The following is a 25,875-nucleotide window of genomic DNA, read 5'->3' as shown; positions in this document are numbered from 1 at the left end:
GCAAATACAAACTAGGGAGTTAATTCACCAATTAATTATTGTCATCACTAATTTTTTTTTAAACCACTAGAGTTGTCATTAATTTAGTATATCAATATATCATTTTCACACAAGACATCCTTACATGTCACAGGCAGGAAAGCAAAAAAAATTAAATTAAAAATAAAGTGGAAAATAATATTGTCAGTTTCGGGGTTCCCGATGCTGTGCATGGTGGTTCACAGGAACACTTTAATAAACAAAGCCAATTTTATTAAAAGCATGAGCTGAACATGGGAGAGATAATCAGTTTAAGCTAATATTATACAATACAGACATGTTGGTCAATATGGCGATAAAGTTTAAAAAAAAAAAAAAAGGGGTCAGTTTGGTTACACAATCCAAGCATAACAACCAAAAATTCAAATAATTAAACATCAAGTCCACCAGCAAGTGCTTTTGGACAAAAATCTAATGTGCAATAAAGTGAATTTTGAAGAGTCTACTTGTGCCTGTGTGACATTTGTGTAGCAGGTGTAGATAATGTCCCATTTAACCAGCACGTTAGCCGTCTGATGGAATTTATTAGCTAAAAGGTCCCCAAAAACATGATTCTGGACGACCTCCCGGCTGAAATAATAGAAGTTGTTTGTTAGGACAGAGCAAACTGCATTTTACATCTACAGTTATTGAGAAATCCAACCTTGACATCTTGTAATGGCTACAGAGGTAATTAAATTACTGTAAAACAGACTGCAAAGCCATTAAACTGTCCCAATTTTCAGCCGTCTTCACTCAACATAGGAAGAGAAAACAGACTTCACAATTATTGGCAGTCCTTTATCATCCATTATGCAGCATTTCAGTGTTACACCGCACAGGACAAGGCATGGAAAACACAGCAATAAGAAAAACATATATATCTCTCTAGTAAAGTAGTTCTTTCCTGTTGATTCCTGCTCCCTGTTAATAAAGATTTTGGTACATGTTTTTAGTGAGGTTTCCCAAAATCTGACCGGTTAAAGCTGTTGATGTTGAGTACCCATTCAAGGAAGATACTCACACTATTACAGACCTTTAGATCAAGTTAGCTTTCTAACTAGAAATTCAGCTTGACATTTATTGTCCTCCGTATTAGTTACATAGTAGATTATCAAAAATAAAATGTCACAAAACGTCTCCTTTTCTGCTCAAACATTTGACACACTTTTAAATGCTAGAGCGAAATCACAAAAGTACATTTCACTTACACAGTTACAAAGATGGTGTTAATCAAGCCAATACTTTTCATTTATTTGTGAATGCAACTTTGACAGAAAAGGGGCTTTCTCACTGGGGAAAACAAAAAAAGGCTCAGAGACATGGTAGATTGACTTTGCCAAACTGAAATTTCATCTTTCCTTACATCTTAAAGACAATACCGCCTGTATTTCAGGGTACCATTGCACTGAGTGATAAAACAAAACAAAACACACCATTTCCTGTGAAGGGCCCAGCCTACTAGTCACCTGCAGAGTTGTACTTTCTTGTGCGTTAGCATGTGATTGTACAATCTTGAGGATAAGCTTTGCATTTTTTATTTTTAATGTAAACAAATATACAATTTACACTAACTGTAATGGGCTTCTACAAACGACCAAAAAGGTCCCTTATTCATCTGGAAAAACTAAAGTAAATCTATTAAACTAATAGATATTAAAGAAGCCTCCAGTTCTCAGAGGTCTACTTCACATTACCTGAGCAACTACACCAGCCTTTAACTTTTGTACTTACTCCAAAGGGAACAAAAATCTATTTGCTGCCATATTAAAATGCATATTACGTATCAACCAAATGGCCTATATTTTAACCTAATGTCAATAAAGTGAAAAGCTGTCGTGGGTCTGATTATGCCCATCTTTTCCCCGTTCTATTGCACAAATGCAAATATCACCATTTTAACTGAATGTGTGACTGTAATCCTGACGTTTGAAAGAGCCACAGCCAAGACCTGCTCAGTTCCTGTTGATTATTATTGTTAGAGGAAAAGGATAAAAACCGCACTAGAGATTGACAAAACGTTCAACAAATATTAAATCAGAGATAACTGGCTAAAGAGCCGAATGCTGGTATTTAACCACAATCATGTCAGTATCTACATGGAAGAAAAGAAAAAAAAAAAAAAAAAAAGCAAGGTTCAAAGAAAAGTAGGCGTTCATGTTCCTCTTAGGAACACAAAGCCATATAGCAGTCTGAGAGCAAAGGGCAGCGTTGCTCTCCTTTCCCCATGAAAAAGAAAACAACCAGTCCTTGACAAGATCGTCAGAAAGGAGTCAGTGATCTTGCTGGATGCAATGTCTGTCTCAGGCTTAACAAAGCCACGGAGTGTGACATCAGGTTTGCAGTCACTCATTGACGTCCCAGATTTCAGATAGTAGTGGGGGAAGCTTCTTGTCCTGGAGGCGAAGGGCAAAAACCTGCTCCGAGTGGACGCTGCTTAGTGTACGAAGGCTCACCAGCTTCATCAGCATGCGGGGGAACATCAAGTGATCCTAAGGAAGTTCATTTAAAAATAAATGAATAGTTTCCAAAGCGCCTTTCAAACACAATCACTTCACAATATGTGTGTGAAAACACACAAATACCTATTATCAACTCAGCTGATAATGTATAATTGTTGCTGTTTTTAGATAACAATATGTGGTCTACATTTGATTCCTTTCACCACTCAGCTTTATCTAGCACACAACTGCTCTTCTAACAGTTCAAACCCCCTACAAGTCTCAACAATACAATATGACCTTAGTCATGACCTAATGTGCTTGTTGTGATGATGACAGCCTGATTATACTGATGTTCAGTCTGTAACAAAAGAAAAAGCTACAGATATATCTGGTGCTTACATTTGGTCTCTTAATCATGATATAAGAGCGCAGTGCATCCACATAGGGCTGTTGCAGCCGCTCCACCAGATCATGATCTTGCACATTTGGCCGATCTGAAAGCAAATATACACACACACACACACACACACACACACACACACACACATTAATCTCTCCTGTTTGTTTATGGAGAAAAAAAAGAAGATCTATTTTGGTAAAATGCAAAGAAAGCCTTCTGAGGGGAAAAATGCTCAATCTGCAAATGCAACCAGTTCATTTCTCCCAAAGAACTAAAAAGGGAAGGATTAGTTCTCAAAGCATTTTCACTATGAGAAGGGTGTGTAGCTTATAAATTCTGACCCGCAGAAAAGATGTTGATAGCAATGAGCAGAGCATATTCGGCCTCGTCCAGGTGCAGGTCATTCATTCCTTTTGAAAACTCAAAGATGGGGTTGATGAACTCAAACTGAAGCCCTGAGGAGGTAAGAGTGGAGAGAGGAGGGAGGAAATGAAATGTCATGTTACAAATAGAAACGCACTGCAGCTGCACACTGTGGATTTGAGCATTTTCACAGTAAGGGAACATATGAAAACATATTTTCTATACATCTCTGTAATCTTTGACTTTCTGCTAGAAGGCACACGATACAACCATTAAAGCATTAGATGCAATTAAAGCAGAGTTTTTAATCATTACTGATGGGACTGGTGCAATAAGGTGAATGCAGGGACTGGCGTACATGTGCTGAATTTTGTATATATTATTTCTCCTTTTTAACACTATAAGTACTGCACTTAAATTTTTGTCATCATAAAAACATTTTCATTCTGACAGATGAAATGCACACACTGTGGTTAAGTAATAAAAACAATTATTTGGTAGGTAGAAATGAACAAATGAACCTGCTTTGGCGAAATCCTCCTTATTGTAACTGAAGTCCTTCAGAAATGTAATGCTGTCAATGGCAGGATTGTATCGCCGAGACGTCTCAAGCAGCATAATCTGAGAAAGACAAAAAAACCCATATTTTTTTGTCTTTCAACTACACCAGCCTTTAACTTTTGTACTTACTCAAAAGGGAACACAAACTATTTGTTACAATGAAAATGTAATAGTCAGTTTGTACACTACAGATTCACAGTTATTAATCAAAAGCAGAAGCAAATTTGCTCAGAATATGTATCTTATGAGTCATTATTTGCTCTTCTTTTTAAACTAAATTTCCTTTGTTAAGTATTTTGGGTTTTCTCATCATAAGCAATGTTAAAGTATACTGTAGTCATCCTTGGATACTATTAATTGTTTTCACTACAGAGCTTTCCTTTCAGAAATATACTGATCATATTACTATTTCCGAGCACTGGGCTCTGTTGAGGGTTTGTTACTGCCACAGAAAAACAAATACTAGATCAGAAGGCTTATAAGACCGTCGGCTGCAACAATTTCTAATAACACTGAAAACAGCTGAACCGAAAGATCAGCAGAATTTTTTTTCTGACGTGTTTGATTCTCACTGGAGTAACTTGGAGTTTGCTTGCTTGATACTTAACAGTTAAGATTTGAGACTTGCACTTGTGTTTACTCCCACCTCTGAATCACAGAGTACTTGCCAAAATGAAATGAAAATGCTAAAGTATTTTTAGTATGTTTAGAGTTTGGTTGTGGATTATTCACAGAGGCAAGACAACAAGGTAGCTATTCTTAGAGGGGCCGAGTTAAAAATCAAGCAATGGACAGCCAATCCAAAGAAAATGGGCTCATAATGAGGCATCTTAAATCTTTTCATAAAAGGGCCAGTAAAAGATAGAAACCATTCCCCCCCCTCTAGTTAGTGTAATGGGTACAATTTAACAAAAGTCACATTTCTAGCAACAGACCTCAATAGTAGATGTCTTCAGTAGAGCAATCTGGTCTTCTCTTGTGAGCTCAAGGAAACCAGGAAGCTGCTTAGCAAAATCCACAATCTCTTGGACTGACATGATTGCCAGCTCAGTGAAGTGAGCGAACCGCTGCTGCCGCACTTCTCGATTCTGCAAATCCTGACTCTGTGGCCAAGGCTGGAATACATTAACAGTAAATATACAGTAGTGAGATAAATCTGACTCTGAGACAAACCCGCCTCAGCATTTGAGACACTGTCTCTATAGCTGCTGCCATTTCAGCTCCAACTCCCCTCTGAAGCACTTACCGTCACTTTTGGTCGGTCAAGGAAAGACCTCTTGTTGCATTGCTTCTGCATAGCCACCAGCTTCTGAATCATCTCCTGCTGCTGTGGATCCAGTGTGGCTGCTTCCTGAGGAGGGGTGGGTGTGACCACCGTGGACGTGCGGGCCGTTTCCTCCTCCTGCTGCTTCTTCAGCTTTTTCAGTCTAATTTGCTCCTCAGAAAGCACACCTACAGGTCAAAAGAGGATGCACATCCTAAAGCTCAAGCTAATTAAAGAGTTTCTTTTCATTGTCACGACTTGCACTCTGGCTAGAAACCCACATGCCAACATTGCATGTGGGTTTGCAAGTTTTCTTCATCTCTGATTCATTTGGCGTACAGACACTCACACTGCTCCAGCATCCCCGCCTCCCGACACTTGCGCAGGCGGCACTGCTGGCACTTGCGGCGCATGTACATGTCCATTTCGCAACGACCATTGTTTTTGCAGGAGTACTGGGCACTTTTAATGACGCTGCGCCGAAAGAAGCCCTTGCAGCCCTCACAGCTCAACACGTTGTAGTGGAAACCAGAGGCCTTGTCGCCACAGACACTGCACACCTCGTTGCCCAGCATCTTTGGAGCAGGCCCCTTCTTTCTTTTCACTGGCTGACCATCTACACACAAATGAAAGAGATATGACACCAATGTGAACTCAAGAAAATGATCTGGGTTTAGTTAAGATAGTTTCTCAGAAGCAGTCTGTTATATATGCTCCTTTCAAGAAACAATGGTTACTTCTAGGTCTTGTATCTAAACCAAAATAGAACAGAATAAACACACTCAACGTTACTGACTCATCATAAAGGTCAAACTATAGAATAAGCATGTCTAACATCAAGAGATCAGAAGGAAATAATACTGGTTATACTGGTCTGTGGAAGTTGTCACTCCACTTGCAGTACAAACAGCCATAACTGAGATGGGCAAGTTTAGTCATGCCTTTTTCTAATTTTTGTATTTAACAACTAGGTCCTGTTTTCCACTCAACTATTTACAATAGTGACAAATACAAAGACACTGTTTTCCTACCCTCCAATTCTTAATAACCAACTCACAGAAGAGCATTGTTTTCATTTAAAAACAATGTATTTAATGCAGATTTGCTGAAACAAACTTTTAAAACATGCACCTGTGCTTGCAGATGTGTCACCTGCAGCTGGATCCAGCTTAATGTCATTTGGTTCTACTGGCAGAGGGCTGCTCATCTCAGCCAGCGAGGGGCCATTATGAGGGGGGACGGGGAAATCGTCTGGGTGGGAGAGGTCAGTCAGTGACAGCAGGCCATCATGCTTCATTGTGGTACTTCCACTGCTTTCCTCAACCATGCAGTCCAGCTGCAGCTCAGAGGCCCCATCAAACACCTTACTCTCATCTGAGAGAGACGAGACAAACACAGCGAAAACAATAATCATCGTCCAAGGCCGTTCAACTCGTCTTTATCTTTATTTTGACAGTTGTCTGACATAAACAGCCATGTTCACAAAAACATATACAACATGATGCAGCAATCACAGATTCAACGGTAAATTATGAGCTGGTGAGAAAGGGCCAATGTATTCTGCGCTGGGTTTAAAAGGGCATGTTGGACCATTTGCTACGGGAGAGGATAAAGGAAGCTAACAGCACTTCCTAAGCCAAAAGCTTTTCACTTGAACTGCAAACTCTGGGTGTGTCTGAGATGTCACAACTAAAAAGTTCTGAAATCAATGTGTCTCTGCCCCTTTCTCGCTGTCACTCGAGTTATTTTTGATCTAACACTAGCTTGGACGTTTTTATTGCAATTAAAATAACTTAATTACACATCACCTGTCTTTTGGCAGCTCATCTCCATATGTGACACACATGTGTATGAGGTGAGAGCAGGGAAAGGAGAGACTATTACAACTGTAAATGGTTGAGGTATGCAGCAAAAACTTCCATAGTAAGCTTAAATAAGACTACCGGTAGTTAAAATAAAAGATAAGCCACATAAATAGATAAATTACTTATTATTTCACTAAATTATTTTAGTATTATTTGTTGAGAAATGCACAAACTGCATTTATTATAAAGTAGGATATTTCTTTTAGGGCTCTCTCCCCACTAAAATAAAAAGATAATACAATATAAAAAACATCTTTTATACCCACTCTTGGAATGTAGAGCAAGTACTTCATATACTTCATGGCATAATCTAACAATGACACGTATTGGAAGAATTGGCTCCTGCTCAGGTAAATCTCTCACTTTGGACTGACAGAGATCGTTCCTCTTACCATGACCAACATCTGGGATATCAGTCACAGACAGCGTGGACATCTTCTGCACAGCAGCTTGTCATTACGAAATCAACACGTACCTGCGAAATGAAAACAACAGGACATTATGCTAAAAGTTACTATCACTACAAAATCCTCTGAAGCAAAGTTTTTCCTTGGATCCTACCCGTAAATATGGGTAAGATCCCCCTTGGACTGACAAAGACAGCTTAAGGGTCTCAATGCAGGTTAAAAGCAAAAAAAAGACAGTTTAGTCTGTTCTGATGACAGACTTTAATTTCAGGAAATGTATTGTCTTCTTTAAATATACAGTCTGCACAACCCATGTAGTCAGCTGTTGTGGCTACAAAGCATTTCTAAAAAGAGAGTTTCACAGACAACATGTTAGCCACCACCTGAGACATACTCAAGTGTGGGTGACTCTGGTAGAGCTATGCCACAGAGTTACAAAACAGTCAAGTGTGAGAAACACACTTAGTTCTCTTGAAACCTCTTGGTTGGGTGTGTAATTAAGAAAATAAGGATGTGGTTTGAAGATATCGATGACAAGTGGATTATTATGCTGTTACGCAGCATAACACAGTTCTTAGAAAGAATTAAAATAGATCAAGGCTTGTAGTTCTGGCCACTCGGAGCCTGGCTATAAAGATGTGCATACAGCAAAGCCAACTGGATGTAAAAGCAGAAATGAAAGCATGTCATGTGCCACATATGGATACATTTCAGGAAACTGAATCAGCAGGAGGCTATTTGGCTGTTCTTAACCAGCCTACAAGAAACAAGCAAGTTTGGAAATGAGGGCCGAGTTATTTTTGTGACAAATAAAAACGATAATGTTCAAACTTTCTGACATCTTTGTCACACGGCATGATAGAGAACTGTATTCTGTCTGCACATCTAATGCAGTTCATTATTCAAACCTACAATTAAAAAAATTATTATAATCCTTTTTTGGAAATGTTTTTAAAGCAACTACGGTCACTCTTGGTTCACTTCAGAGGCTGTAGCTGATGACAATTTGAACTTTACTGCCTTACATTTAGGGATGCTTCTGATATTTAGTCTACCCCCCCAACACAAATGTAGTGCATAAACTAACCAATTAGTAAACAATGAATTACTCGACAACTTAAACTACTTTATTTGATGTAATATGCTCAGTGACTGGAATAAAGACTGTAAAGGTCTACTATAGCCAGAAAGTGATGAGCATAAAAGACATAGGCATCAAATTTATGGAAACTCATGGTATGCCAATTGGTGCAGGTCCTTTCTGTGGCATTGCAACCTCAAAAACTGGTTACTCTGCAAAGCACCTGCTTCATAAATGGTGATAAGGACTCGGCAACCACTCCTGCAAGATTTCATAACATAAAAAAAACTCACATACAGGTAGGTGTTCTAGTTGGTATAACTATGTAGTAACATCCGTACTTATCAGTGTAACAGTAGTACTTTTCCATACAAGTATCATAAAGCCTTTCTGTGCATTTTAAAGTTCCCCATGTTTCCAACAAGATAAAGAAAGACAGAGAAAAGAGAATGAAACTGTGAATATATGTGACTGAAATTACATAACTCTGCTGGGGTTATGCCAGTTCAAAAATTAAAGGGAAAGCCGGTAATAAAATGAAACAAAGAACACAGCTACTATGGCAGTAATGTTCCTAGTCTCACTGATAAGCTTTTACATACCCAATGAAACCAGTAAAATCTTATTGTTCCTAACAGTTAAGCTAAACGATAATGAACACAAAACTTCTGTTGGCATAAAGAGGCTTTGGTAACATTTCCATGATAGCATTTGTGATTGTTACACCATGTTGGCTAATGGCACTAAACTGAGGCTATGTATGAATAATATCAAGTTTGCCTTTCAAAGCATGCTGGCAATTTCTAACATTTACTTTTTGGAACTTAACAGTTTCCTCACTGAAAATGCAGCTTTGGTTTGATGATAAAGAAAAACAAGGTCAACGACACTTTGACTCAAAGCTCTTATCAGCTAGAATTGAACTGCGAGACCGACTGTGACAGGCACAGCGGTGGAATGACCTTACCTCAGAATCTGGTGTCTTATTTATCGCCTATCCATCTTTCCCATTAGAGTCCACAACCTCAGCCTGCTGATATCTCTGCGGTGATGCTAAGGACTAGCTCGCCTGATGATCCTTAAAAGGATGCCAAAACCCCTGTGACTTGTTGGGCAGAAGTTTAATGACTTGATATCTCGAAGAGGGCAAGTACGAAAGAAGACAAGTCCCTTTCTACAATGCCCTATGGGAGACAGGAGGGAAAACACACAGAGAGACGGGGAGGAGGGAGGGAGGTGAAAGAGGGAACACCATAGGTTACTATTGGTCATTTGCACAGCTCTTAAATCCACACAGGGTTGTGGTGTTCGATTCTTTTTCTCCAAGTATTAGAGCCACCCATTTTCAATCTTTACAAGGTTCTTACTCCATTTTTCTCCAGTTCTGTCAAAACATAGCATCTACTTGTCCTCTCTGTCACCACTCTAAACCTTCCTCACAAAAATGCCACACAGCTTATTAGAAAAAAATATTTTCTAACATATAACAGTGAATTATCACTCATCCATATATTTTCTTCCACTTATCCAATTCAGGATCATTTCATTAAGGACAAAAAAGCCTAACCTGGGGGTTTGAGGTTTGAAACGAATGATATTCAGAATATGTTGATTATGATGTATTATTCTGGTCATACAAGTCTAAGCTTAGTTGATTTACTAGTTAAAATGTACGATGATCGAGGGCATCGTGGTCTCCTGCATGAATTAACAGTCTTTTGCTGTAACAATTCCTATCTGCATGTGACCTTAAGTCATCCCTGCTCTCGTCTCGCAGATAAAGTCCAATGTCCCCTGCAACTTATCAGTCAGTCACCTTTGACCATGTTTTCACAGACTGTTGGAAATTAAATGAGAGCACCAACAAACAAACACAAAAGAAAGAAAGAATTGATGCAAATCTAAAATCGCCCATCAATAATAACTTAAATGCAGTTCTTATAATGATTTGTACCTGGTTTGGTCATCATAATCTTTTATAGTTGATGATCAATCTAGAGTCAGTATTATAAAATACAGAGAAAAAAAACAAAAAAAAAAAAAAACAGAGAAAGGACCTGTTCTCCATTTACACTCCAGCAAGTCAAACATCAGTCTGCTCTTTAATAAACAATTTGAGGCCAAATAAAATCGATGGGCGTCAAAATTAGGCTTTTATAAAAAACTTGTGAGATTATTTAGCAACTAGCATTTTTGCATGTGCCAGTCAGATAACTAAATAGTAGAAATTTAGAAAACAAATTGTTCATTTGGTCATATTTAAGTTTAAAACCCCTAATAAAAATGTCCGTGTTCATTATGGGCTTTCTGAGTCTTCAGTGATTGTGAACTGGTAAGTAATATGCAAACAAAGCTGCTGAGAAAGATTCAAATTACTGCGCGTGTCAGCAGCCAGAGTGGCGGGGAAGACTGAATGTGAGAAAACACAGCGTGAGAAGGTGCGAATCCAGTGTCCGAAGACAGCATGACTACAACTGGGAAACATCGCTTTCTCAGAGTAACAACGGATGCAACTCTCTACGGTGAAGCAGAAATGGATTACTGCACTCAGCAACATCTTGGTGTGAAAGGAAAGAGTCAGTGCTTTCAGGGATCACAGATTCCACAACCAATCAATGTTCCCAGACAAACACACGCACACAATGTGGTGGAAGGAGAATAGAAGAAGTGTATTCACTTGCAGATCCACCCAGATGTTTTCACTTCTTTAGCCTCCATACTTCTCTTCTGAGTAATCTTTGGTGGAGCCGTGTTGGGAATTAAGTCAGGTCACCGAACTAAAAGATATGATAAAGATATGATAAAGATATGATCCACCCCGCTGAGATAGCAGGTGCAACAGATGTCACCTCTGCACACAGCACTTGTCAGGAAAAACAAGTGAAACCACCTCTACGGGTGGGGCAGGTGCATCAAAGGGTTTTCACACTGAAAACAAGCACATATGAGGGAGTAAACAGCCTGCCTGGCTTGTCAAGCTAAAGTAGCTTTAGTAGTAGTACCATTAGTTTTTTGTTTTTTCGCCCTTTGCAACCATAGTAGGAGCACTTGAAAGCGCAAGTGAAAACTCTTAACACGTATGACAAGTATTGTTTTGACAGTACCGGTATACTGTGATGTGGCCGTTTTGACCGCAGATTTGCTGCTAACATTAGCTTAGTTAGTTAGTTAGTTAACTAAGCTTAATGCCACTTAAGTAGTAACAAACAAACGCACACAGCTAGCCTCAAGTTTGGCTTGTAAACATCAGCCAGCTTACATCGACATACGTTAAACGGTAAACATGCCATCAACACTGCTATTCAAGCAAAACAACCAGGTGTTTAGGTGAGATTAGCTTCTTGGTCGAGCCGCACAAGGCCAGTATCGTTAACGTTAGCCGAGAAGCCCCGCACACCAAACGAACTTCCTATAAACAAGTTTAACTTAGCTAGCTTGGCTAAGTTAACGTCTCTGGGTCAATAAAAACGTTCAGAAATGACACAGAGCTGCGTTTTTAGACTCACCGAGGACTTAAGGACTTTGGGGCTGCTTGTTAGTTGGGCTACTGCGTCCGTGTGCGATTCCTGGCAAGGGCTTTAACAACATACGCTAACATGTTAGCTCGCTAGCCAGCGTCGTTCTATCATGTGATCCAGCGGCCCCGGGGAGCTCCGGCTGCGGCTGTCGCAGCAGGAAGCAGGTTTCATCAGGCAGAGGGGGCCGGGGCCGGGGGCTTCTCTATTCCGGATTTGGTCTTGCAGGAGCGGAAAGCCGCAGCACATTTATCGGCCACAGGGCCCACTTGTTTAGAATTATAGCCTTTTAGAACACAGACTTTTTAAAATATATATACATTTAATTGAGGCCCTATTTATTTATTTACATACAGAAAAAAAAGTCGTTTAAATTATACTTAAATAATATTCAGTCTCCCCTTTTTCCTTTTTCATTTTTTTTTGTGCTTTAGGAATTTATTCATGATTTCATAATCAACTAAAATGAAATGAAATTGTTGAATTTGGACCCTCTATATGACACCGATAAATTATTGTAATAATGTAAGATGCGCCTTGGTTGATGATGCTGCAAACTGTGAGAAATTTACAGGGAACCTAATAACAGAAGGACTGCAGCAAGTGTGAACGGGGAGGTTTATAACATGGTAATAAGCTCTGATATGACGTATGGTTTGGAGATGGTAGTGCTCACAAAAAGACAGGAGGCCGAGCTGAAGGTGTTCAGATTTTCACTGGGAGTGACCAGAATGGATGAGATTAGAAATGAGAGGGACAGCTCAGGTTGAGCAGTTTGGAGAGAAAGTTAGAGAGGCAAGGCTGAGATGGTTTTGATATATCAGAGGAGGTATGGTGGAAATGTTGGACAAAGGATGCTGAATATGAAGCTACCGGGCAGAATTGAAAGAAGAAACCACAATGAAGATTCATGGATTTAGTGAAAGAGGACATCAGAAAGTTGGTGTGACAGAGGAGGATAGATAGAGGGTGAGATGGAGGCAGATGACCTCTAAAGGGAGCAGCTGAAGGGTAGAGAAGAAGATGAATTTGTAGAGGGAACCTGGTGTTTGTATTGGTTGCTGCTGTAATTTATAGTCCATCTTTATACCGTATGTACCTGCTTATACATGTGTAAGACTCTGAGAAAATATGGGGTCTATTCCTGTACATTTTACAGAAATTGAATGGATCACAGACTTTATACATACTTCTATTTTCCCTTTCTTATTACACTTTCTTTTCCATAATCCAACACAAAGTCTCATGACCCTCCATTTTTCCCATAATAAATCTGTAATAGGACACAAGGCTGAACACGAGCGTGAAAGCCATGCCCGATGTTTTCTATACCAGTTTTCTATACTCATTTTATTTGTGATTGCCTATGGGCCCCACCTGCTGGGACTGTGAAGGTCATATCACACCAGTAAAATAACCCACAAGTCCCCTAGCTGAAGTGATCAAGTATTCAGCATCCATCTCAGTACACCAGGCTTTATTTCTGGTCCACTGAACTTTTAAATGAGCACCCATCTTTGGGGGATTTTTGCTTTGTAACCCTACTTAAATAGCCCTGTATTCTAGTTTCCCTTTATTGTCGCCCTTCTGTATGCACAGTGTATACAGCGTATGTAGACAGTGTTCAGAGTTACAACATGCCCAATAAAGTCACTGCGCCTGCTCAGCTCAATTCCACTGTTATACTTTGACTTATAAGTAACACTTATTTGTTCAATTTGGTAATCAAAAACACCCATATCACTCGTAAGTCATTGCAGGGCAAAGTCATTTCAATTTTTTGGTTAACATGGTAACCAACATGGCTGAGGAGGACACATAGTGGATGGGTCAGACTTTTGGAATAAGAGGTCATTCATCAGCTTGTTCCGCTAGTCTGTAAGCACGGCTGTTATTAAAAATTGCAAAACAAATGGAAATGTGTTGTTAAGGATATTCTGCACTCGCTGTCAACAGTTCTAGTGTGTGTGGTGAATTCATTGATTCACTTCTGCATCTACAGAAAATGTTTTTGATGTTTGTCCCGTTAGTCTCCTGCGTTGTGTCTGCAATCTAAGACAGATAATTTTGCACTTTTCAAGCTGTGACTATATTTTTCTGAGTGATATATGCATGTGTGTTTTCTATTTTTATTGTATTTTATTTTATTTAGAATATCAACGTAACTTGAGCCGAATGACTGCCTGTCAAAGTTTGTTTCCCATTTCATTCATATTGTGCATAAATCAATAATGTTCATGACTGTTTTCCAGTGTTTTACATGTATGTGAATATCACGAACCGCCGCCAGAGGGCAGACTCTTCCAATGGGAAACAGGAAGCTTAAGCAGAAATACAGTAGTTTGGCCGAAGAAGACGGCGAAAGGAAGTTTGTAAACTGCTGTTGTTTTGTTTTTTCATTCGTATTGTCATATAGTTTAGACAAAAAGAAGAAAAAAGAGAGTCACTATGCCCGTTATATGTGCGGCAACAGGATGCAACAATAAGTTTGTCAAAGGGTCGGAAATAAGATTTTACAGGTAAGCTTTCTGTGCAGCGGAGGAGCTAAAGTTTCTCTTTAGCTTGCAACGGTATTGTTGCACAGCGTTGGTGTGTGTTTTCAGTCGCTTTAAGATGGCCTCAAGATTGAATGCAACATTAAAAGGTTTGGACATTAGCTTCAAGAAAAGCTGCCGTGATTTAGCTTAGCATTAGCTCCACAGAGCTAGCTAACGTTAAACGTGAGGGTGCTGACATTATACACCGCACCACGACGCCACACAGGTACAACGTAATGGCTTTTTCTGGGCAAGTTACTTCACCGCTTTCCTGATTTTTCAAGCTTCGTTTTCTTGAAGGAAGAGTATCTACTTAAAGCTAGTTGCTTATGGTTACGGCTTATGTACATGTACACGGTGTTGATATGTTAATGAAGCCCACCAATAAACCTATTTAACAAATTCCGGTTGCACATAAGGCTTTCAGAAGTGAATAGAAGGTAAGTTGACAATAATTTGGTAGCTTGATAAAATGTTACTGTAATAAATGTAGTCACTCGTTGATGCCTCGGTCAGTATCTGCTTTTAAGCAAAGATATAGTTTACAGATTTGTAAAACATAATCTGGAATTTCCTTGCATGTAAAACAAGTCCATGTAGACCAGAGTTTTGAGGTTTTGGCCGTTCACCAAAGGAAAGTTATCTTATCATTTAATTTATTCAAATGAACGATTGGTTGACAGGCGGGCTGGAAAGATTAGCAAAAGTACCCCCACAAAACTTGAAAGATCCAAAATATACAGCATGAAAAGCTCAGCCAGTGACTGCAGTGGAGACTTAGGGCTCATTGTTTCTAACATTCGTTTTCAGTTCAGCTCTTTGTATGTTAGAACTTCCACTCCTCTCCGTGGCTGACAGACCAACAACGGCACAAACAAGAGTTTGTTTGTGCTGTTGGGTGGCTGTAACTCAGGTGGTAGAGCAGGTTACCTATTGATCGGAAGGTTGGTGGTTCGATTCCTGGCTTCCCATAGTCTGCATGCCAAATATCCTTGGGCAAGATACTAACCCCAAATTGCTCTCCGATGCATCCATCGGAGTATGAATGTGTGTGAATGTTAGTTAAAAAAAGCACTTAGACAAATGTGCTTGTCTGGCATCCCCAGACTACCAAATTACCTTTGCTGAACCATAATTTCTTTACATCTTTGGTTAATCACCAAATATTCATTTTAAGCCAGGATGTGTTGGATTAACATTCACACTTTGAGAGCAACTCAGGGTTCAGTATCTTGCTTAGGAATACTAGGGCATGCAGACTGGAGCATCCAGGGTTTGGAGCATCTCTTCTCTTTCTTGTGTGTCAGGTTTCCTCTTAGCAAGCCTCAACTCGCCAGCAAATGGGTGCACAGCCTTGGGATGAAGAACTTCATCCCAACTGCCAACACTTGCCTCTGTTCGGAGCACTTTAGGCCAGACTGCTTCAGAGACTACAATGGCAAACAGTTTCTCCGAGAGGATGCGGTGCCCACCATATTCACCCAAGGACAGGATTCCTCAAAGGTGCGGTCTCACAACAGGATCATGCTTATTCTAAACAGGTGACTCTGCTTTCTTTGTTTGAGGTGATAACGCTGTAAATTCCACAGATTGAACTGCGTAAAAGAGGAGTAATCCTGAAGGAGACAAATGTCGCAAATCAGATGACGACACAAGCGGACAGAGACAGAGCAAAAGAAGCTGCTCTTCGCAGAGACAAAAGAGGAGGAATGAGGGTGAGTGTCTCTTTTACTATTGTGTATACTGTGGGAGGGTAATGTGTGCTCACTTTTTTACCCCTCAAGAATTATTTTTAAAAGTCTAAAATGCAAAAATAATAATAAAGTGTCATGACTGTTGCATAAATGCAACAAAGCCATGATGTTTTGATATAACATCAGAGGTATTAGAATATTAACCAGAAGCCATTGACTGGATCATTTGAAATAAAGCAGTTTCTTTGTTGTCATTAAACCACGAATCTCTTTCCCCAGTTGTCTCTATGTGTAATATAAAGTGTATTATTTATTTTAGGCCTAATTTATCTCTGCATGAGCTATATTTCTTTGTTATTGTTATTGTTGCAGGGTGGACGAGGTGGCCGTGGAGCGAAACAGCTGTCAGACAGGTGAGAGATGCTTGCTGTACATCCACAAAAATGCATTCTAAAGCATGAAACCTTTATTGTGCTTACACCTACCACTACCACACACGTTTTGGAAATGCTTGCTGATCCAGTTTGGTGTTGCTGCTAATGCTCTTGTGTGTTTGCATGTTTGCAAGGCGAAACATCACAGCTAGGCTCACATCCTGTTTTCTTTGTTTGTTTTTTGTCATGGTTCTTCTTCCCATTGTTGTGGCTTCTCTTGGTGAATAATATTATTAAAATTGGGCTAAAAGTCAAGCCTGGACAGGGATCAGTTTTAGTTTTAAAATAAAAATGTTCCCTGTGTGGATGCAGGCATACAGTATCTCCACTGACTTTGTTGGTAGAAGCATTTGTTTGTGCTTAACACTAAGTTCTTTTTGTCATGAATCCTTTTTTTACTGTCTTGCACTTAGTTTGCTAATTAGATGTGAACATAAATTATGCCTGCGTGGATAACATTCTCCTTTTCTGGCTTAAGTGATTGTGCCCTTATGCAGACTGTTGGAGAAGAAACACATTAACAAAAAAAACCCCAACAAAAACTTAAATTAAGACCATCTGCTGGTGACATTCCTCAGATTTCCGTTCTCATTTGCCAGAGTGTGTATTGATGAGCCACTACAGTGACCATCAGAACGATGAAAAAATATTGCCATAAACAGTTTATTTTGCGACAGCACAAAACAAACGATAGCGTAAAATGAAACGATAGACGTTTTTATATCATCTGATATATATCGTTATATCGAACAGCCCTATTTTTAAGTATTATTAACATTGTCAGACATAAGCATTAAATTGGGTTCATAAAGAGGTGGTTTACATTCAGTTATGACCTTCTTACGTGACAGTTTCAGAATGAAATTTAAAAAAAATGATCAAAACTATCAGAAGAGAAAAGCTTTAAAGAAAACCAGATGCAACTGTTCTATAAGACATTGTCTGTTTGAATCACGCAGGCAGAATGTTGGAGCCAAAAACAAAGTGTACGACAACAAAGGGCGACTGCTCTCCAATGGCAAGGACTTGTGTGACTGTTTGGATGTGGACTGCATGGGCTGCTTCTACCCGTGCCCTGAATGTGGATCTCGCAGGTGTGGCATTGAGTGCCGCTGTGACAGGAAGTGGCTTTACGAGCAGATGGAAGTGGAAGGTGGCGAAATCATCCGGAACAAGTTCGCCATTTAGTTTTCAGATATGCTTTTCTTTCTCTCTGATTTCATATCCAAATCAGGCTGATGGACCATTCAAGACTATGATGCACTCTTTAAGAAATAATCCACAATATTTATCAAGTTTTACAAACCTAACAGGAGAAGAAAACTCTTTTTTTTTTTTTTCTCTCTTCTTTAAATAAAGATTTTTTTTCTCAATATTTAATGTCTGTGCTGTTGATATAGTGTAGCATGTTATTTTTAAAAAGGACTTTTCTGTAGTATTATCAGCAGTTTGGTTTGTAAATGGGGAAAACATATGGAGTGTAATGTATACATTGTATAGTTTGTATAGATGATTGGAGCATGAAGTCAGTAACATATTCATCAGGGAATGGGATGGTGACATAGTATCATCCAAACACTAACAGGGTTTTAAAGTTAATCATAAAGTTAAGGTGACCAATTTATTATATATTAAAACACTGCCTAAATAATAATAATAATAAAAAAAAAAAAAGGGAACACCCAGTCATCGCCCAGGGCGTCTTGTCTTAATACCTGTCGGGCACACAACATTTCATTTAAACATTTCACTGTCACCAAAGCAGGGGAAATGAAAACTGGTTTATGATTCTTAAGTGGACGAATCGATGTCCCTGAATTTTAATTGACTTTGAGTTATACTGTTCCCTATAATTGTTCCCTTAATTCTTTTTTTAATTTAGTGGTGTGGATTTATTTTATTTGTGCGGGATGAGTACAGAAAAACATTAAAAATGTCAGCCTCTGGAAGTGTGCAGTGTAGAGGATTACATAGTGACCTAACAAATAAATGGTCGCTGGTTCAATTCCAGAACACAACTCTCCTTTTGGGTTGTGTCAGGGAGGGCTACTGGTATTAAAAACTGCTGAACTACCCTTATCACAAGAGGTCTGCTGAATGTAGCTCTGTGGGTGTGTATATATACGATCACATTGCAGCAACTTAATGCATTATTAAAGACTGCAAAAATGACCTGCTGAGGTTCAACGCAGTGCTTATGCAATACAATACTACAAATTTGGGTATAAATCCAATATCAAGTGAATACACAGCCAGTATTGCTGATACAGATACTGATATTTTTAACCTATAAAAGCAGCGTATGTAGGGGAGAGCAGCGGGTCGTGATTAATGAGATGAATCATTACGTCCCACAATATTTAGTTAAAATGAAAGAATACACATTTCAGCTTTTCGTGTCTTTTGAAACTGTTTTTTGGAGACCTGGAATGTAAATGTGCCTGTCTCTAAGTCACTGTCTGTTGTTTAAATGTGCTATAGGTAGGCTACAAATAAAATAGATGTGACAGTCAACACAAAAAGGTTCAGCCATTTTTCATAGCATATGTCTGAGGTATATTTAAATAAAACATTTCCAACACAATTCAGTGGGCTTCATACTCGACAGTATCACTTCTATCATCCTTTCATCGTTTTGATACCAGACTGCTTTATGTTTGACAAGCTGTTAAGACATTTATCGACAGAAACATGAAAATAGATGAAAAGCATTAATAACAAAGTAAATAAAGCCAGTGACCTGTTTTAAAATCACAGAATAGTGTGATGACAAATGAAATTCATGAGCGGAGCTCCTCATCCCCGTGAGTTAGACTGACAGATAATTTCTCAGAGGTTTGAATGTCAGGACTTTGCTCTCATTGTATATCTGATCCGCGCTCATTCAAAGGCGGCGCTGAAATGGGAACTAATCCTTCCTACATGTATTCCCACCTTTTTGACACAGAGTCTGAATTATTTATATTACAGAGAGCACTTTGGCATTAGCTTAAAGGCTGTTTAACGACAAATCGTTCGTTTTTAAGTACACGTTTTATCAGTTATCCAGCTAGTAAATGATTACCCTTGAAAATGTGATTCATGCTAAGTTCCACAATGATCTTTTTGCCTGATTATCACAGACTGGACACACTTCAGCAGCAGTCTTTTCACTCCCTTCTTCGTACTGACCTAAGGCCATAGACAACAGCATGACACAGCAGTTCATCGTGCCGGCTGGCAAGAGAATTGCAGAACTCCTCAGACAGTAATGTCTCATTTGTACACATCCCGCTGTCCTTGAGCTCAGCTGTAGGTCAAGAGTCATGCAGCCCAGGGTAGCTTCGCCTCCATACCCTCTTCTTATTACCACAGATTGAGCAATGGCAGCAAAGGCTGAAAACTATGAACTTTAAAGAACTGCAACGGTGGATATTTTACTTTTTAAAGGGCATGCTAATAAAATGCAAGTCCTTTTTTTTACTGTACATATTTTTTGGAGAGGAGGGTGCAGTCATCTCACTGCAGGCTGTGTTATGAAATGGAGGCATGCTGCCCTTCTTTATTTACCAGCACCACTGTCTTTATTTATAATGCTGTTAAAGGTGTACGTGTGAATGAATCTTATTAATATTTATAAAAACATGAGAATAGACAGTTGATGCAAACATCGTTCATCACAGCCCGTGAAGCTTTGTTGTCTGATTTAAATTCAAGTTGAACTATTTTCCCCATGCAGTACAGTTTGTTATGCAGCGACTCAGAACACTGAGGACGCTCCAGATACGGGTCTTCAAAGGACACCTGTATGCTCTCTCGTCATCGCTGCCGGTGTCGTTATGTTTGATGTTGGAATCGATATCAGAGCACTTTGTTAAAGAAGCAGTTTCCTTTTCATTTAGAACAAGTTTCCTGTTTAATGAGCTCTTGAGAATGAATATTTTCCGCTCGTAATATATGCTGTCAAGTCATGTTTTGCTGTTGTTGTTTTTGCCTTACAGCAGTGTGGATCTAGTGATGGCAATGTCTGTTGGCTGGTTCATTACATGGATTCAGACTTGAAGCTTGTCAAGTGTGTGGTAGATTGGCACAGTATTTGTTAGAAACACAAACACACCCATGTATGCACTGCAGTTGTAATCAGTAATCCCGACCCCCTTTCATCTGGTGCTGTGATCAGTTCCAACCACTTCAACTCAATTTAGTTGTACTTATATAACACCAAATTACAACAACAGTCGCCTCAAGGTGCTTTATTTTATAAGGTAATGATGCTACAATGGTACAGAGAAATTTCTACAGTCAGATTACCTCTATGAGCAAGCACTTGGCAACAGTGGGAAGGAAAAACACAATTTTAACAGGAAAAAACCTTCAGCAGAACCAGGCTCAGGGAGGTGCGGCAATCTGCTGCACGTGGTTGGGGGGGGAGGGGAGGTAGACAGCACCAAAGATGCTCTTTTAGAGAGCCAGGTTTAATTATAACTAATGATTAAATCCAGATTGGTGAAGAAGAAACACTCTATTGCAATCTAACTCATTAGTCAGGTCACTTTACTTTTAATATTAATTAAAAGTGATTACAATTTTACACACTACAGCCAGGTTAGCACTGTCAAAATGAGCATTTTTCAAAAGGTCTTTTAGTACTAGTGCAAGTACCACTAGCCTGACTAAGTTTTATCTGTCACATCAGCGCTCTTAGCAGATTAAATCATATCAGTTCAACTGGATGCTACACAAAAACCTGACACAATTACTGGAAAGCACAATAAAACAGTTTACTGGAGAAACTTCCTAAAGTACTCTAAAGTCCAGAAAATAGAGTAATCTGCAGAGTCCGACCTCAGCGTCTTTAACAGCTGTTAGCATTAACACACACAAACATAAACTTCTAAAAATGGTTTGCCCTGTTTTCTTACAAAATTCTTCATCCAAATAAATAAATAAATTCATCATAGCCCGAGACGTAGCCATCCACTACATCACTGCGTCCATTTCCTCCCTCGAGCAAAGAAAGCCATATGACACCTCATCCGTAAACTTGATAAAATGTCTATTGCAATACTGGCTGCGGCGGTCATCAGTGAGGACGGAGCACAAACCTCCAGGGGGCTACTGGATAAAAACAAGCCACCGTTAAAGGACACCGGTGACCAGAACGGACGGAAATCTGTCAGCAGATATGCAGCCTGCAGTGTTCACAGCGAACTGGAGATGTGAGCCAAGTGAGTTGGAGGCTGGAAGTAAATCCATGAACATTGCTGTGAGACGACCAAAGGTCTGTTGGGACGTTGACAGAGAAAATGGAGTAACGGGGCTGTCACATCTTTCGCTCCTGTAAACTAACAGCTTCTTTTATTTTTCAGTAGAAAGAAAATTCATTGACAATTAATCCATGCTTTGAGCTCAGTAGCATTCTAAGATTTTCAAATAATGTTTCTAGCTACTTGTATTACCAGCTGATGACAGAATTACATACAAAGGGAAGCATAACTAAAATTAAGCTTCCAGCTTAAAACTTAAGAGCATGCACCTATGTCAAACACCCAAATGATCTCTTTTGGCTCTGTTCAATGCAGAGGCGTGGCATGTCTACCCTGAGCACCTTCCAAGTGATCGAGATCCTCATTATAGCTTTTAGGCAGCACGCAGGCATCTTTCAGTAGAAGCTCATTTATGCAGTTTGTATCTAGGATCTAATTCTTTGTTTAATACCCCACACCTCTGTCCATTAGCGAAGTTAGAAATTGCTGTTGATATCCGTAGAGGTCAAACCAACATGTCTTTTGCAGGAATTGTCTTATTAATCCCCCCACCCTCAACCAGTTATGGCACATGGCTGCCCCTCCCTGAGGTTTCTTCCTGCTAAAAGGGAGTTTTTCCTTCCCACTGTCATTGAAGTGTTTGCTCATTGGGGGTCGTCTGATTGTTGGGGTTTCTCTGTATTATTGTAGGGTCTTTACCTTACAATAATAAGCATCTTGAGGCGATTTTATATAAATAAAATAGAATTGAACTGAATTAAGCAAAACATCAAACAGTAGCTTTAACCTTTTGAAGTGGAGAAATGTTGTTTTCCTATATTTGCCCAATGCTTTCTCCTAATTGGAAGGCATCTATTTATTTAATCATAAGTTCAGAAGCCAGATAAGATGAGCTGTCCAGCCAGCTCTTCCGGTTCTCCTCTCAGTTGGCATGCCTCTGAGACCTCCAAGTTTGCCTGAATCATCTCAGCTGACACCTTTCAGTGCAAAGAAGCCTCTTCAAGGATGAGACCAGCTACTTTATGGAGTGAACTATAAGTGACTTCGTTCTTTTGGTCTAGATCTAGATGCAAAGGTGAAATGTAACTTAGACCTGATCTTGGGTCCACTGTCCTTTCGGTTGTTAACATGCAACATGTTTGGTTATCAAGCTAAGAACCCTGGCTTCAAACCTGGTCCAGGTGGTTTCATACTCAGGTAGAGACCGCACCAGTTTGTGGTGAAGGTCATGGTCAGATGAAATGAAGACTCTTGTCCATCCACTGAAAACATAGTGGACTGTGCTGAGGATGTGGATATAGCTCTTGCATTGTATGGTTTGTTTAAAAATCCTCCTTCAGGCTGCTTGTATGGGAACAGAAAAGGTCCGTTTGTTGTGATGTGGTCAGCACTAAAAAGGCTGCCGCCTCACACCTGTGGGCCATGCTCCATCTCTCTACATGCCAGCGTGGACTCTACTGCCTGCAGCTTAGGTCAGTTTTGCCTGTAGGCTTGATTATTACTCCATCTTAGCTCCTCTTAGTCTCTGACTCAAAACAACAAACTGAAAATTGTTGGTCCAAACAAGATCCTGAACTTCAGCAAGCTGCTGTTGTACAAGTGCAACAATACTTTATGTAATCATTGCCCATGGATTTCTGTTCTGACCTCTTTTGCTATCATTGATTTTCTCGCTTGTGAAGGCACTTTAGCTTTGACTTTTGAGCTACAAGCCGTGGAAATATTGATATCCACTGAATACAAGTTTCTTGAGCAGCACACTTTTAGAATCACTCACAAACTTTATGGCAAGCGTCTTTTCATCACCCACTCCACAGCACCCACAGTTGTGATATACATTAAATAAAAATTGAATTAAAATGTGCAGTATTATCATGCAATTGTAACACAACTTACCTACATCTTTTTCTCCCTAACAAGACCGACAAATGCTTTACTTCCTTTCAGGATTCCAGTGGAATCCCTCACACGGATGGGATCCATCCATCCATCCATCCATCCATCCATCCATCTGTTCTCTTCTGCTTTTCCTTGTCAGGGTCACAGGGGTGCGGGCTGGAGCCTATCCCAGCTACCATAGGGCAGGAGGTGGGGTACACCCTGGAGAAGTTGCCAGCTGGATGCAGGGCTAACACAGAGAGACAGACAACAGTTTGCACCACATTCACACCTATGGGAAGTTTGGAATCACCAACTGACCTAACCCTTTGGACCTTTGGGAGGAAGCCGGAGTACCCATGGTTATTAAAGTTAACAAGTAAAATTAAAAACTAAAACTATACTGGACGTCTACAAGACTGAGTGCACTGCTTTCAATGCATCACACTGCTCTGCATCGCTTCCTGCTGTTTCAACCCCTCCATCACCTCAACATCCATCAGTAAGACTCCAGGGAGATATCTACTTATCACTGCCCAAATCACAACAGCAGTCGCCCCAGGGCACTTTATACTGTAGAATAAAGACCCCACAATAATACAGAGAAAACCCCAACAATCAAATGACTCCCTATGAGTGAGCACTTGGTGACAGTGGGAAGGAAAAACTCCCTTTTGAAGGGAGGAAACCTTCAGCAGAACCAGGCTCAAGGAAGTGCAGGCATCTGACTGGATAGGGGTGATGGGAGGGACAAACATGAGTTATGTGACTGAATTGTGGCCTTTTGTTATGCTGTAGCTACCTAAGATGTGCCATACCTCAAAAATATTAAACATAGATATATCTCTGTGTTGAGAGACCCATTCCTGGGCACTGGAGGAAGATTTTCACAGACTGAAAGGCTAACTTTCACACATGCTGATGTGTAATGAACAAAATCTCATTAGGAACCTGATCCAGACTGGAGATTCAGAGTGTCAGGATAACTTGTCCTTTGTTGCTTTGAATGTAACAACTTTTAATTTAATCTATCTCTTCTGAACCTTGAGACCTAATTAAAGGAATACTTTACATTTATGGAGTACCCAATTAATTAGAAATATCGTGTTAGATACGGTTGGAACAAATTATTGATAGACTGATAGAGCAATGCATTAAACAACAAATGATCTCAGCAGTTAAGCTTACCATAATCACTACTTGATCAATCCTCACTGTGGTAGTTATCAAAAGAATAGGGGCAAAGTGGAAAAAAAATCACAGAGAGGAAATGGTGGGCAGGAAATGACACATTATTAGAAAATAATAATATTGTTAATGCACACGCACACACACAGTGACACCACAACCTGCAGTGACGCAGATAAGACATAGCAGTGCCTCAGCAGGTAGAGTGGGTCGTCTTCTAGGGCTAACAGAAAGGTCGGTGGTTTGGTCACTGCAGTCTCCTCCAGTCCAGACGCTGATGATACTGAACCTTAAAATGTAAGAGCGTGAATGTATGTGTGTGCATGATCATTTACTTAACAGATGTATGTAAGGCCTGTAGTAGAAAAGCATTTTGATTTCTCAGTCAGAGTAGAATAATGCAACATAAGTGCTGGTCTATTTACTTAATTCCTGATCTTTGCCTTAGTGGCATTTTTTTTTTATTGGTCTTGTCAGTGTCGCAGATTGTCATGATCCATTATACGTGATTGTCTCACAAAACACTGAGACTGCAGAATCACTGTATCATGATCACATCATTTTTTGTGCAAAAAGCATCACTATAGTGTTGCGTTGCCTCTTATTGCATTCCAGCCCCTGAAAAGGAAAAAAAATATACACTTTAGTTCAACAATTAAACCGTGTTTTGTTGTTTTTTTTCACCAACAAACCCACATGCTAAAGCTGTTAATGAATGAGTTGCTGTCCACAATGCAGGAGGATAAAGCCGGTGTGTTGCCAGGTAACAGCACTGTAGGTAGTTAACAGCTTGTCATATTAATGAGTGAGTTGTTGCTAGCAGCAGCCTCAGGTTTGTCTCTGGCCTTATAATAAGATTTTATGCTAACAGTCTGTAGAGTCAGAAGATGCACCTGCATTGGGCTAAAAATAAGTCTGTTCCAAACTTTATCGTAACAGACTTTTTCAGACTTCAGGGCGCGAAGGGCTCATTTATTCTT

At 39.7% G+C, this 25,875-nt stretch overlaps 2 protein-coding genes across 5 annotated transcripts; one reads left to right on the top strand and one right to left on the bottom strand.

The window, feature by feature from the left end:
- Positions 1–805: 805 nt before the first annotated feature.
- Positions 806–12,086, bottom strand: nr1h3 (nuclear receptor subfamily 1, group H, member 3). Of its 4 annotated transcripts, XM_085275450.1 has the most exons (12): positions 11,910–12,085; positions 11,081–11,180; positions 9,371–9,587; positions 7,308–7,390; positions 6,182–6,424; positions 5,400–5,666; positions 5,033–5,238; positions 4,722–4,901; positions 3,747–3,846; positions 3,204–3,317; positions 2,862–2,956; positions 806–2,510 (listed from the first exon to the last, which is right to left on the bottom strand). In XM_085275450.1, exons 4-12 carry the CDS (start codon positions 7,348–7,350, stop codon positions 2,364–2,366), a joined length of 1,395 nt encoding a protein of 464 aa, XP_085131576.1. In that variant the 5' UTR covers positions 7,351–7,390; positions 9,371–9,587; positions 11,081–11,180; positions 11,910–12,085; the 3' UTR covers positions 806–2,363. The 4 variants fall into 4 exon arrangements, with proteins under 4 accessions (XP_085131576.1, XP_085131586.1, XP_085131581.1 ...); XM_085275460.1 differs by lacking the exon at positions 9,371–9,587 and having other exon boundaries at positions 11,910–12,086; XM_085275455.1 differs by lacking the exon at positions 11,081–11,180.
- A 2,157-nt stretch (positions 12,087–14,243) lies between these two features.
- On the top strand, positions 14,244–17,958 carry arl14ep (ADP-ribosylation factor-like 14 effector protein). The gene is made up of 5 exons (XM_085275442.1): positions 14,244–14,437; positions 15,763–15,958; positions 16,045–16,170; positions 16,522–16,562; positions 17,543–17,958. Exons 1-5 carry the CDS (start codon positions 14,367–14,369, stop codon positions 17,769–17,771), a joined length of 663 nt encoding a protein of 220 aa, XP_085131568.1. The 5' UTR covers positions 14,244–14,366; the 3' UTR covers positions 17,772–17,958.
- The last annotated feature ends 7,917 nt before the right edge of the window (positions 17,959–25,875 follow it).

Source organism: Mchenga conophoros, linkage group LG1, assembly GCF_057382185.1.
Source record: "Mchenga conophoros isolate Kocher_MC1m ecotype Shallow Benthic linkage group LG1, M_conophoros_male_GT1.1, whole genome shotgun sequence".
Classification (NCBI taxonomy): domain Eukaryota; kingdom Metazoa; phylum Chordata; class Actinopteri; order Cichliformes; family Cichlidae; genus Mchenga; species Mchenga conophoros.
Note: the sequence above shows the minus strand (reverse complement) of the source record. Positions and strands in the feature narration are given on the sequence as shown.

Excerpts from the sequence above, each read along its gene's own strand:
- nr1h3 (XM_085275460.1), bottom strand. The coding sequence starts at position 7,350 with ATGTCCACGCTGTCTGTGACTGATATCCCAGATGTTGGTCATG. Across the intron at positions 5,239-5,399 it reads GGCGGGGATGCTGGAGCAGT|GTGTGCTTTCTGAGGAGCAA; the intron begins GTGAGTGTCTGT and ends TTTGACCTGTAG. Across the intron at positions 4,902-5,032 it reads TTGACCGACCAAAAGTGACG|CCTTGGCCACAGAGTCAGGA; the intron begins GTAAGTGCTTCA and ends AATGTATTCCAG.
- arl14ep (XM_085275442.1), top strand. The coding sequence starts at position 14,367 with ATGCCCGTTATATGTGCGGCAACAGGATGCAACAATAAGTTTGTCAAA. Across the intron at positions 14,438-15,762 it reads TCGGAAATAAGATTTTACAG|GTTTCCTCTTAGCAAGCCTC; the intron begins GTAAGCTTTCTG and ends CTTGTGTGTCAG. Across the intron at positions 15,959-16,044 it reads AAGGACAGGATTCCTCAAAG|ATTGAACTGCGTAAAAGAGG; the intron begins GTGCGGTCTCAC and ends TAAATTCCACAG.